General features: G+C 41.7%; 1 protein-coding gene across 3 annotated transcripts in view; it reads right to left on the reverse strand.

Moving 5' to 3' along the window:
- The window catches only part of SEPTIN9 (septin 9), a 421,638-nt gene that overhangs the window by 187,578 nt on the left and 219,283 nt on the right, over positions 1 to 14,777 (reverse strand). For all 3 annotated transcript variants that reach the window (XM_040330151.1, XM_040330153.1, XM_040330152.1), the window contains one exon: positions 4,490 to 5,113. In XM_040330151.1, the coding sequence (XP_040186085.1) occupies positions 4,490 to 5,113 (624 nt within the window). The remainder of the gene's footprint in view (positions 1 to 4,489; positions 5,114 to 14,777) is intronic.

Raw genomic sequence — 14,777 nt, forward strand, 5'->3', positions numbered from 1 at the left:
GCCACCCTTGCATGCAAGGACTAGAGCAGTGTCCTCCTACACTGTGCATCAAACACAGCCCCATAGCCTAGGATGGCAAAGCACTCCAGACTGCACTGTTAAAGTGATTATAAACCTTTACTTTTTTTAAATAATAAACATGTTATATTTACCTGCCCTTTGCAATGGTTCGGTCACAATCCACTTCTCCTAAGGTCCCCTTGATGGCGCTCCTAGGCAGGAAGCAGCTCCTATGCAAGTCTATGCAAGTATGGAGGCACTCATGTGAGCTCAATCTCGAGCCACAAAGCCTGCATCTATAGACCCAGAAAGCTGGGCTCAGCCCCGACCCCATCATAGGATTTGGTTGACAGCAGCAGGAGCCAGTGACTGCTGCTACTATCATTCTGCCATGTAAGGAGGAAGAGAGTGGAGAGAGCACAGCGCCAAATCGAGATCTGCCTCAGCTGGGAGGGACACAGAAGTTTTTTTTACCCTAAGGTAAAAAAAAATTAAAATGGTTGTATACCCCTTTTTTTTATTTTTACTGACAGGTAAGCCTATAATAAGGCTTAGCTGTCGGTAAAATGAATATCTCCTAAACCTATACGGTTTAGGAGATATTCACTTTGCATGCAGCCGCTGACGTCAACGGCGTTGTGTGACGTAAAGGAAGTTGTAAATTGCAACTGCTGGGGTAAGAATTTTAACAAATAGTTTACTGGGGATTGTTTATTCGATTGTGCTTAATGTGTTAAACTAAAAAATGTTGAGGGTTTAATACTACTCCAAAATTTATTTGATATGAATAAAAAAAAAAACATGTCATTCAATGACTGTTTCCATTCTGAGATAAGCACAAAATGAAGGATTTGAAAACCTAATTGTCTAGGAAAAAGTTTGGATCGGACCATATAGGCAAAGTTCCCAACCTCCTCCCCTCATGGATATGGGTGCCTGGGGTCATATGAACATAACATTTGTGGGTATTTCCCTTCCCGGGTTTCATAGCACCCATAGGCGATTTAGTTCGCATGTGCAGCGCTATATACGTTTTTCACTCACTCACTCACTCATAGCTGCTGCCTGCAGCTGCCCATAGAAATCAATTATCGGATGCAGCTGTGCGAAGGGGTACGTTGGCACGTATGTAAACATTTGCACATGTGCGAACGTATGGCAGTGTGTGCATGCAACAATAATTGAAGGGAAAAAAACAAAAAAACCCATGGTGGATTTTTAAACCTTCACTACTCTATCCAAAACCGAAAAATGGCTATAGAGACACTTTACATTTATTCTTTTGAAATATTCCATTTGTGGCTTTTTTAACTGTTATACATTTCTGTAAAGACCTGACAATATGGTTTGTACAAGAAGTATTCATGGTCTGGCATCAATCTGAGTTCATGGAAGTGTGATTGGGGGGGGGGGGGGGGGGTGTCTTTTGCCTATCATAAGGTGTCCTTCTATCCCCTTTTTAGAAACTTGTGAGGTATGCATAAGTGTGTCAAATCCATTTTCTGCACATTAATACAGCAACTTCCTTCGATCATGGGGTTAAAAAGAGTTCTGTATGTAACCGTATAAAAGGAACCACCATGTGACAGTCCAAATGAACAATGGGGCCATTTTGGGTGTTATGCATGGCACTATTCATGGATCATATGATCACAGCTCTGATGCTTGCATGGATTTTATTTTTCTATTAAAATGCTATGTGTTTAGTTACTGCATACAAATAGTGACAAATAGTGACGCCTAACTGTCCAATCAAGACGTTCACAAATATCATGTAGGAAAAGCAAAGATCACAAGACACACCAAGGTTTAGACTTATAAATGTGTTCATTAGTACTGGATTGCGATCAAATTATGTTGATTTTACGGCTCAGTTTGTTTTCTGAAAACCAGTTTGTATGGCTGAGAAAACCCTGGAGATTGCTTAAAGGGGTTGTAAAGGTAAACATTTTTTCCCTAAATAGCTTCCTTTACCTTAGTGCAGTCCTCCTTCACTTACCTCATCCTTCAACTTTGCTTTTAAATGTCCTTATTTCTTCTGAGAAATCCTCACTTTCTGTTCTTCTGTCTGTAACTCCACACAGTAATGCAAGGCTTTCTCCCTGGTGTGGAGAAAGCCTCTTAAGGGGGGAGGGGGCGAACAGGAGTGCCAGAACACTCACTAACACACAGCTCCTTTCTCTATCTGCAAAGTAGAGAGTGTCCTGACACTCCTGCTCGCCCCCTTCCCCCTCAAGAGGCTTTCTCCACACCAGGAAGAAAGCCTTGCATTACTGTGTGTAGTTACAGACAGAAGAACAGGAAGTGAGTATGGAACAAAGTCCCTCTGTTCCTCTTTCATCCTCATTTGTCCCTAATTTTGGTCAAATCAACATAGTTGATATAAAACATATAAAATGCACCTTTTATCTTGAAAAAATGTTTCCCAGTGCTAAACTTTTCACCAAATTTCTAAATTGCTGCATTTGTAAAAAAAAATCCAGTATAAAGGAGTAGTACTGGTAAAAAATGCACTTGTGGGTTTAACTAATCCTTTTTTTTGTTGTATAATTCTCCTTTAAGGGGCGTGGCAGGGGGGGGGAGGTATTCTATTCCTGCATACCTCCCCATCTCAAAAAGTTGGGAAGTAGGAGAGCATGAGTATTTTAACTTCCTACCTTCTTTCTATCCTTCCTTCTCCTCCAATTACCTTTCTTTAGAAGTGACACTAAAGTCTTAGCTTTTTTTTGTTAAAAATAACAAACATGGTATACTCCCGGTAGTTTTCTCGACGAGAATGCATACACACGCACGGTTTTAATGGCAAAAATCTCTCCCAGCAGCTTTCTTGCCGAGAAAACCGGTCATGTGTACGAGGCTTAGGTATAGAGCAAGTCAAATTCAGAGAGCATGTGCGATCAGCAGGAAAACAGGCTTGTAGAAAACCAATCATTACCTTCAATCAAAATCCCCCACAAGAGGACTAAAAACACAGGCCCGGATTCACGTAGCTCTGCGCATTTTTACGGCGACGTAGCGTATCGTATTTACGCTACGCCGCCGTAAGTCAGAGAGGCAAGTGCTGTATTCACAAAGCACTTGCCTCCTAAGTTACGGCGGCGTAGCGTAAATGGGGCCGGCGTAAGCTCGCCTAATTCAAATGAGGATGAGGGGGCATGTTTTATGTACATTTTGGGTGACCTGACGTGATTGACGGTTTTTTACGAATGGCGCATGCGCCGTCCGTGTACATATCCCAGTGTGCATTGCTCTAAATTACGCCGCAAGGACGTCATTGGTTTCGACGTGAATGTAAATTACGTCCAGCCCCATTCACGGACGACTTACGCAAACGACGTAAAATTTTGATGCGGAAACGACGGCCATACCTAACATTGGCTACGCCACCTAGGGGGCAGGTTTATCTTTACGCGGCGTATCTCTTACGGCGTATCTAGTCATTTACATATTCTATGCCGAAATCAACAGAAGCACCACCTAGCGGCCAGCTAAAAAATTACACCCTAAGATACGACGGCGCAGACCGTTGTATCTTAGCTAGGTTTAAGTGTATCTCAGTTTGAGCATACGCTTAAACTTACGACGGCTTAGATTCCGAGTTACATCGGCGTATCTAGTAATACGCCGGCGTAATGGTGTATAAATCAGTGCTAATGACATAATCAGGGCATCACTGAGAACTGCAATTTTGGGTGATGACCAAAGTGTTAGAAATTAGGCCAGAAGACTTAAAAAAGGTCTAAAATAGCATTAAATACTGCTGGTGGGATCTTCAGAGGAAAGGTGGGACGGGGCTGCTTTGGGGGAAGCCCAGAGTTGGTCTTTAAGTAATCACCATCTACGCAGGGGTCTACACTTGCCCTATAATCCACATTTATGAAAAACTGAGCTTGGAAATCAACTGTGTCACAAAAAGATCCCATTCTTTCTCATAAGTGATTTTCTGCATGAATAAACAATGGAATAGATGCAGGACAAGTAAATGATACAGTAGTAAATGCAAGACTATTGCTTCGACCGGTCTGGCGCCACTCAGGCTAATGAAAGCAAAGTTCTGGTGTCAAATTTTGCATAGCTACTTTTGCATTCATGGAGAGAACAAATATGTCTAATGTTAGGTCTTTCAGATGCAACATTGGAAGAGCTACCAATGTTAAATATAGATAAATATTATTTCAATGCAAATAGATTTTTTTTCTCCTAGTTTCAGGCATGGATGTTGGATTCCCCTGTTTCCATCCATTCGGTGAAGAACTCATTATGTGAGCCTTATGTTGCTGTTTTTAATCATTTAAGCACTAATTTAGCATGTACAGATTAACAAAACCATCAACAAAACAAATGACAATCTGGATCGCATAAAGTTGCCATAAAAAAGAAAACGCATAAACAATTCCCAGAGCCCCACTAGGACTAATAGATGGTGCCATGATAGGGAAATCGTTGGATAACGTTATCCATATTTTCTCTAGGAAAATGCAAGACTTACCCTCTGGTGATCTCTGTTGCTGAACTTCTACCTGGACGATCGGCAGTTTTGGCTCTGGCTGATGGTGAAGCATGGTCGATGAAGGTATGGAGTTTTCCACCTGTTTTACTTGGGGGACTTCTGGGGATTTAGGCATCTGTATATCAACCTTTTTAGCATTGCTTTCTTCTGTTCTTCTCTGAGGCATCTCAGGAATTTTAGAACTTGGAGACTCTCCTCGGAGCTCATGAGACTTTCCCAGAGTTATCTCTGCTCTTCTTGGAATAGGCTCAGGAGGCTTATGACCTGGTAGTTCTGCCCTCTTCAAACCAAATCGAGAAACCGCTGGGGCAGAATTTTCCACCTGCTTGGATGAGATGTCAATGGAGATCTCTGTTCGTCTTGACATGGGTTCTGGATGCCGAGACCCCGCCAGGTCGATTCTCCTTAGTGATGATTTTGGAGATCTTTGTCCTCCGATGTCTGCATGTCTCAGGAGTGCTTCTGCATTTCTAGGGCTTTGTTCTTGAAATTTCTGGGCAGCAGAGCCTGCACCTCTTAGGAGTGGATTTGGAGTTCTGCGGGGCTGGACAGAGGGGTTCGAAGACTGGTCAACCTCCTCAACCTCAAAGGACCTCTTTAGTGCTGAAAGAAAGAGAACATAACATTAAATTGTTGAACTTGTATGTAAATTATAGCCCATGAAAATACCATGGGGACTTGTATTTCTCCCAGCAAAGTGATTTAATTCTTGCACTTTCTTTTTCAATCGCTGTGCTTAAAGCGGAGTTCCACCCTAACAATTAACTTTATATTATATTATATTATAAGCGCGTGCTCCGGTCAACCAACCAAAACCTTCTCCAAATTCCTAAATCCCGATACAAATCGAAGGGTAAACATAGATTTTCGGTCCAAGGACCACGGCTCTGGAATGCTCTACCCACTACCATCCGCTTGGAGGAAAACCATCGGGCCTTTAGGAAAAAACGAAAGACCCACCTCTTCTGAATAGACCGGTACCACTCTGGATGCCAGTGCCTTGAGACGATTAAGTTCGCATTTGTTGCGCTATACACGTTACTCACTCACTCTATTAACAGCTTGCCTTTAATGTAAAAAAATAAATAAAATGTTTTACTCACTTCTATCTGGGTGTTACTAGGCAGATTTCGTAATCTGCCTACTTCCTAGTCCTAGGTGGTTCAACTTCCTGTCCTAAGACCCCATTGCCTCCTGGGAAATTACGACATTAATTTCCCAGGAGTCTCTGGGCATTACTGTGCCTAAAAATCACCCAGCATGCACCTCTCCCTGAAAACCAGGAAGAAAAAAGAAACTGGGCTTCACATGCCCACACATATGATGGATACGGCCACAACATGAGCTGGAGGATATAAGGCAAGTGTTTGCAAAGATTTCTGGAACGATTGGGGAGCTATTAATATGTTTTAGGGACTATTTAACCACTTAACCCCCGGACCATATTGCTGGTCAAAGACCAGAGCACTTTTTGTGATTCGGCACTGCGACGCTTTAACTGACAATTGCGCGGTCGTGCGACGTGGCTCCCAAACAAAATTGGCGTCCTTTTTTTCCCACAAATAGAGCTTTCTTTTGGTGGTATTTGATCACCTCTGCGTTTTTTAGTTTTTGCGCTATAAACAAAAATAGAGCGACAATTTTGAAAAAATAAATACATTTTTTGCTATAATAAATATCCCCCAAAAATATATAAAAAACGATTTTTTTCCTCAGTTTAGGCCGATACGTATTCGTCTACATATTTTTCGTAAAAAAAAAATATCGCAATAAGCGTTTATTGATTGGTTTGCGCAAAAGTTATAGCGTTTACAAAATAGGGGGTAGTTTTATGGCATTTTTATTAATATTTTTTTTTTACTAGTAATGTCGGTGATCAGCGATTTTTTTTCGGTACTGCGACAATATGGCGAACACATCGGACACATTTTTGGGACCATTGGCATTTTTATAGTGATCAGTGCTATAAAAATGCCACTGGCAGTGAAGGGGTTAACACTAGAGGGCAGGGAAGGGGTTATGTATGTTCCCTGAGTGTGTTCTAACAGATCGCTGGTCATACATTGTATAAACAGACGGTCAGGCATTTCTCCCCTGACAGGACCGGGAGCTATGTGTTTACACACACAGCCCCCGGTCCTCGCTCTGTAACAAGCGATCGCGCGTGCCCGGCGGCGATCGCGCCCGCCGTGCACGTGAATGGGAGTCGGGGGAGAGCGCGCCCCTATTGGCTGCTGAGCGAGGTGACGTATAGCTACGTGCTCTCGCCCAGCAGAGCCGACCTGTGGCGTATAACTGCGGTGGCTGGTCGGCAAGCAGTTAATGTGATTAATTTTAGCTTGCAAAAAAAAAATGATGCCCGGAAACCCATCTTTAATATACAGTACTGTGTTTTAGAAATGTGTCTCAGCAAGGAATTAAAAGATTTTTTTTTAAATACCGAGAACACTATCTGTTGTGGTTAATAGACATAATTTATTGGTAAACCCAGAAAATGATATGGAAAGGCTTGAATTATATTTTTTAATAATTCACGATTCTGCTGAACAGCACTGTTGGGTAAGCAAGTCACATGTTGCATAGCCTCAAACCATTAATCTTTGCATTAGGATCACTCTAGTCTAGTGACTGGACTGGGCCATCAACTAGTATTGAATAATTTTCACCAGCATAACTCTGTAGTATAAAGGAATAATTCATTAAAACAACATCATAGTTGTATCACAGCCACGTTTTGGGACCACATAAGGCCCATTTATCAAAGCAGAAGCCTTTGTTTTTAACGTTGTTATATTATAGCCATTTTATGGGACAATGCAGGGCCTCTTTTTTAAGGCAGAATGATGATCATTTTTTTATGGCTAACATTTCAGGACCACACAGGGCCCCTTTATCAAAGTAGGGTGATGATCATAGATAGTCATATTATAGCTGACATTTTGGGACAACGCAGGGCCTCCTTATTAAGGTAGAATGACGAGTGTAGTCATTATATTATAGAAAGCGTTTGGGACCAGGCATTCTTTAAAATTGACAGAAGTATTTATGCTTATCCAAGTCTATATAAATAAAAAAAGTTGGACTTGGGCTTAACTAAATATCTTAAAAAGTTATACTAAATTGTGTATTGTAGTTCCTTTAACCACTTAAGCCTCGGACAATTATGCAGCCAAATGACCGGGCCACTTTTTGAGATTCGGCACTGCGTCACTTTAACTGACAATTGCGCGGTCATGCGACGTGGCTCCCAAACAAAACCGACGTCCTTTTTTTCCCACAAATAGAGTTTTCTTTTGGTGGTATTTGATTACCTCTGTGGTTTTTATTTTTTGCGCTATAAACAAAAATAGAGCGACAATTTCGAAAAAAATGCAATATTTTTTACTTTTTGCTATAATAAATATCCCCCAAAAATATATATATAAAAAAAAAAAATTTCCTCAGTTTTGGTCGATACGTATTCTTCTATATATTTTTGGTAAAAAAAAATTGCAATAAGCGTTTATTGATCAGTTTGCGCAAACGTTATAGCGTCTACAAAATAAGGGATAGTTTTATGGCATTTTTATTAATATTTTTTTTTTACTAGTAATGGCGGCGATCAGCGATTTTTATTGTGACTGCGACATTATGGCGGACACATCGGACACTTTTGACAAATTTTTGGGATCATTGTCATTTTTACAGCGATCAGTGCTATAAAAATGCACTCATTACTGTGAAAATGACACTGGCAGTCAAGGGGTTAACCGCTAGGTGGCGCTGTAGGGGTTAAGTGTGCCCTAGTGAGTGATTCTTACTGTAGGGGGGATGGGCTACACGTGACAAGACAGTGATCACCGCTTCCGATTACAGGAAGCGGTGATCATTGTCATTGTCACTAGGCAGAGCGGGGAGATGCTTGTTTATATCAGCATCTCCCCGTTCTTCCTTACCGTGAGACGATAGCGGGTATCCCCGCGGCGATCGAGTCCACGGGACCCATGGTCGGGCTCACGGAGCTTGCGGCGAGCGTGTGCGTCCACAATGCCCTGCTCTTAAAGGGGACGTATATATACGTCCATCTGCCTGTCCGTGCCATGCTGCCGACGTGTATAGTCGTGCGCTGGTCGGCAAGCAGTTAAAGTGACTTACTATTTAAAACAACGTAAAAATAAGGCCTGCCTGTAACCTAAAGACAAATTTGGAGGTAGAGTTAGAATCTCTCTCAAGTTTCTATTGCCTTTCATGTCCTTGTTGGCCATTATCACCAGGTCTGGAAGATAGGCAAAATCCAAAGTTGTCTCCAAAAATCGAGAAGTCTCTCCAAGACATGAACAGAAGGAACTTTTTGAATGGAGATGTTTTCTTTGGTGGCAACTGTCAAATAGAGGATTTCCATAGCTTTGGAGAGCTTCTGTGACTTACTTTTAACTCTTCCCACTCTATCCAAAACTAAACAAAAAGTTTGGGCTTGAGATATATTTAAAGTGATTGCAAAGGCAGAAGGTTTTTTTTATCTTCATGCATTCTAGATCCAGCAATGTTGTAGGGGTGTCTCGGCTGCCCAGCACTCACCTCCTCATTGGCTTAGACAGCAGCGTGGCACCATTGGCTCCCGCTGCTGTCAATCAAAGTCAGTCAGCCAATGAGGAGAGAAAGGGGGCAGAGCCAGGCCGCGGCTCCATGTGAGAATGGACACAGGGAGCTGTGGCTGGGCTCGGGTGCCCCCATAGCAAGCTGCTTGCTGTGGGGACACTCGGCAAGAGGGAAGGGCCGAAGAGGGAACCAACGAGGGACCAGAGAAGAGGAAGATACAGGCTGCTCTGTGCAAATCATCTGCACAGAGCAGATAAGTATAACATGTTTGTTATTTTTAACTAAAAAAAACAAGGACTTTAGCATCACTTTAGGTATTTCAATACTTGCCCTTCTCATCTGTTACCAATCTTCACTATTCTGAAGAGATAAACTTTGTAAAAAATCCTCAGCATCTAACATACTTTTGGAAGTGGCCGCTCCCGTTCACTGTGTGCTGAAGTCCCTTTGGCCACCCTCTTCTCTGTTATAAAGTAGCTGGCAAAGGTGTTGAAAGCGGTACTAAACCCTCCTATCCTTTACGTCAGGGGCAACCTGCGGCACTCCAGCTGTTGCAGAACTACAGTTGTAACTGCCAACCCCATCATGGCTCTGGGAGTAATTGTAACTGCCAACCTTGCAATACCTCATAGGAAATGTAGTTCCACATCAGCTGGAGTGCCAAAGGTTGCCTACCACTGCTTTACGTCATTGTGCTGCACATGCGATCAGCTATGAAACCTGGCACTTCTTGACGTTTTGGTTGAAAGCAGAAGCAAATGTGACCGTCATCATAATGTTATGCCTTGAATGTAACTGTTTTGGGAAACAGTTCAACAGGAACTAAACCCTCCTATTCTTTTCAGTCAAGGAAGCTGCCATCTTAGCCTCTGTTTGATCTGCAAGTGCCATGGTGCTGCACATGTGAGAAAGAGAGAATACCTCCAAAAATTGGGATTTTGTGGGCAATGAAAAAAATACAAAATATATATAAAAATATATAAATTTATTATAGAAAAATTATACAAATTACAAACACATAAATATACATACAAACATACACCACAAAGTGGTAGGATTAAAAACAAGTACATGGAGTACAATGCATATGTAGTTTCTCTTGCTGTGGACGTCTTCTTTGGGGGACCCGTGCGAGGGGATTGGTCCATTTTGGGACAGATGCATGTACATGTAAGTTTTGTTTAAAGATGATTTATATATATATTTTTGGATGTAATTCTTACTTAGGACCAAGTTGTGATTATTCATCATGGTCCTGATTCCTTGTACTAAGTATATGTATTACTTGATTATGTTTCTGCAATTTCAGAGATGCTGTTTTCCCTGAGGAAGATAATAGTGTAAATCCACAAAAGTCGAAACGCGTTGGATCAGCTGTCTGCTACCTCTGGGTTCCCCCTTTTTCCAGGGCCTTGAGGTTCTAACACAGATATGTTTCATCATCTCTACATATGCATTGTCCTCCATGTACTTGTTTTTAATCCTACTACTTTGTGGTGTATGTTTATTTATGTGTTTGTAATTTGTATAATTTTTCTATATTAAATTTATATATTTTTATATATATTTTGTAATTTTTTCATTGCCCACAAAATCCCAATTTTTGGAGGTATTCTCTCTTTCTGATTTACCAGGGATGGTGGCAATTTACATGCCAGACTGTTGGGAGTATATTATTTTTGGTGCTGCACATGTGATCAGTTATGACTCCAGTTATTTGATGGTTTGACAGTTTGGTTGAGAGCACAAACATATGTGACAATTAACATTCTCAGCAAGCTGGGAATGCAACAGTTTTTTTAAACTGTTAAATAAAAGGGTTTAGTTCTGCTTTAAATCAAATAGGTTTAGCATTGATTTGATACAGCAAAGATTGGCAGTGTAGGCTGTGTCATTTTTTCCCGCATATATGGCTTCTTTTTTTTTAATACAGAGACAGAGGGGTAGATTCAGATAGAAGATACGACGGCGTATCTCCAGATACGCCGTCGTATCTCTGAGTCCGGCCAGTCGTATCTATGCGCCTGATTCATAGAATCAGTTACGCATAGATTTCCCTAAGATCCGACCGGCCTAAGTGTTTTACACTGTCGTATCTTAGGCTGCATATTTACGCTGGCCGCTAGGTGGCGCTTCCATAGTTTTACGCAAGGAATATGCAAATGAGCTAGATACGCCGATTCAGAAACGTACGTCCGGCCGGCGCATTTTTTTACGTCGTTTACGTTAGGCTTTTTTCGGCGTATAGTTACCCCTGCTATATGAGGCGTATCCTATGTTAAGTATGGCCGTCGTTCCCACGTCTAGTTTTGAAAATTTTACGTAGTTTGCGTATAGGGCTGGACGTAATTTACGTTCACGTAGAAAGCCATGACGATTTGCGGCGGATTTTCGAGCATGCGCACCGGGATTTTTTCACGAACGGCGCATGCGTCAAATACGCGGGGTCACAGTTAATATACATAAAACACGCCCACATCATCCACATTTGAATAAGGCGGGCTTACGCTGACACAGATACGTTACGCCGCTGTAAATAAGGGCGCAAGTTGTTTCTGAATACAGAACTTGCGCCCTAAATTACGGCGGGGTAACGTATCTGACAGATAGACCATTCTATCTGAATCTACGCCAGAGTCTCTTGAAGAGAATGACGTTAGTAGCAATTCCTCTCCCTGTGTAACAATTGATACACGAACAATTCAATTTCTGTTAACTGCTAAGGAATTATGGTTTAGAGGGAAAGTGACTTAACCACTTTGCTACCAGCAGGCCTGCATTGTACCATTGGTTGATAGCCACACTACAGTTAAAGGATTAACTTTTTCAGATTTTGCTTTTCTTCTGCTGACAGAGAGTAACCACATCCTACGCCCAGATGTAACAAGCAGTTCTTTGCTCCAATTCATAGCGTGCCACGAAAGCAGCCAGGAAACGGTTAAAGTAAAATCCAGCGTCAGCAAAATGACTTCCAGTGCAGAGGAAGAGAGGGCCAAACAGACCAAGAAAAAAACTCTGTTTGCTGGGAGTTAAACTCAATATTGTGGACTGTATGGGGAGTTACTGAGAAAGGTACTAGAAATGAGGAAAAATAATAAAGAATAGGATTGCTGCTTTTATGCAAATAAGAGAAGGTGAGTCAGATCCAAAAGTGGACTTTTGTTTTGTCAGGCCTGATGCAACAATGGAGGCGGCGATACATCATTGCTGAGGAACTAAACACTAGTTAAAGCACATGTAAACACTAACTGAATGGCAGATAGCTTGCTAAAGCACTGTGAATCCTAAAAATTACAATCCTTTTTTCAGCAGTATTGTATTCACCCTTTTTTTCATTCTTTTTTGCATCTCAGTTCTGTGTATCTTTTGCAGCCTCTTTGCATCCACTTCATGTCTGCATACATGTACATACCTCCCAACTGTCCCTGATTTCGAGGGACTGTCCCTGATATGGAGCAATGTCCCTCATTCTCCTCATTTGTCCCTCATTTTGGTCTGATCTATATAAAATGCACTTTTTATCTATCAAAAAGTGTTTCTCAGTGCTAAACCTTTCATCTGATTTCTAAATTGCTGCATTTGTAAATTCCAAAAGCCAATATAAAGGAATAGTAGTGGTAAAAAAAGCATTTGTGGGTTTAACCAATCTTATTTTTTTGTACAATTCTCCTTTAAGGGGGCGTGGCAAGGGGTGTGTCCTATGCCTACATACTTTTGCTGATAGGTGTCCCTCATTACCATCTCAGAAAGTTGGGAGGTATGCATGTATACCAGCAACTCCTGCACATCATTTCTCAAGACTCGTTTTCTAATGGTGACCATGCCTGTTCAATCTGCTTTGTCATGGCCAGTTATAGTCTTCTTTGCAAGAACACATGACAACGTAAAAAAAAACAACAAGGAGACAGGGGGAGTCACCTTATAACAGGGGTTGTCACCCTATAAATGTAAGTGCCTATCACTGTTATAGAGTGGTCAACTGTTACCTTTGACTTTTTCTCTTTTATTGTATTCTTGTTGAAATTCAAAAACATATATTTAACTTAACCACTTAAGACCGGACCTTTAGGCAGCTAAAAGACCAGGCCAGTTTTTGCGATTCGGCACTGTGTCGCTTTAACTGACAATTGGGCGGTCGTGCGACGTGGCTCCCAAACAAAATTGGCGTCCTTTTTTTCCCCACAAATAGAGCTTTCTTTTGGTGGTATTTGATCACCTCTGCGGTTTTTATTTTTTGCGCTATAAACAAAAATAGAGCGACAATTTTTAGAAAAATTCTATATTTTGTACTTTTTGCTATAATAAATATCCCCAAAAATATATAAAAAAAAAAAAAATTTTCCTTAGTTTAGGCCGATACGTATTCTTCTACCTATTTTTGTAAAAAAAAATCGCAATAAGCGCTTATCGATTGGTTTGTGCAAAATTTATAGCGCTTACAAAATAGGGGATAGTTTTATTGCATTTTTATAAAAAAAATATTTTTTACTACTAATGGCGGCAATCAGCGTTTTTTTTCGTGACTGCGACATTATGGCGGATACTTCGGACAATTTTGACACATTTTTGGGACCATTGGTATTTTCACAGAAAAAATGCATTAAAAGTGCATTGTTTACTGTGAAAATGACAGTTGCAGTTTGGGAGTTAACCACAAGGGGGCGCTGAAGGGGTTAAGTGTGACCTCATTTGTGTTTCTAACTGTAGGGGGGTGTGGCTGTAGGTGTGACGTCATTGATTGTGTTTCCCTATAAAAGGGAACACACGATCAATGACGGTGCCACAGTGAAGAACGGGGAAGCCGTGTTTACATACAGCTCTCCCCCTTCTTCACCTCCGGGGACCAATCGCGGGACTCCAGCGGCGATCGGGTCCGCTGGTCCCGCGGTCACGGAGCTTCGTACCTGTACGTGATTGTGCCCAGCCGTGCCATTCTGCCGACGTATATGTGCAGGAGGCGCTCCTTAAGTGGTTAAAGGGGTTGTAAAGGTACAATTTTTTTCCCTAAATAGCTTCCTTTACCTTAGTGCAGTCCTCCTAATTACCTCATCCTTCCATTTGCTTTTAAATGTCCTTATTTCTTCTGAGAAATCCTCACTTCCTGTTCTTCTGTCTGTAACTCCACACGGTAATTCAAGGCTTTCTCCCTGGTGTGGAGTGTCGTGCTCGCCCCCCTCCCTTGGACTACAGGAGAGTCAGGACGCCCACTAACACACAGCTCCTTTCTCTATCTGCATAGTAGAGAGCGCCCTGACTCTCCTGTAGCCCAAGGGAGGGGGCGAGCACAACACTCCACACCAGGAAGAAAGAATCACATTACTGTGTGGAGTTACAGACAGAAGAACAGGAAGTGAGGATTCCTCAGAAGAAATAAGGACATTTAAAAGCAAAATGGAAGGATGAGGTAAGTGAAGGAGGACTGCACTAAGGTAAAGGAAAAAAGTGCCAGAGGTAAAGAGCCCAGTCACATGACCTGTCAAAGTCATGTGATCTGATCATAGGGTATTCCCAGAAGCTTCCACATCATGGGGTCTTCCCAGGAGCATTATGCAGAGGGCACCGCAGGCTTCAAACCACATCTTGCACTTTGTGAATGACTCTTATAATACAAAGAAAGTGTGGCGGTGTCCTGCAGAGAGTTGATGGCGTTATCCTCTCTATGTTTTACATAAGGCCCTATGTAATTCGG

This window comes from Rana temporaria, chromosome 12 (assembly GCF_905171775.1).
Source record: "Rana temporaria chromosome 12, aRanTem1.1, whole genome shotgun sequence".
Lineage (NCBI taxonomy): Eukaryota > Metazoa > Chordata > Amphibia > Anura > Ranidae > Rana > Rana temporaria.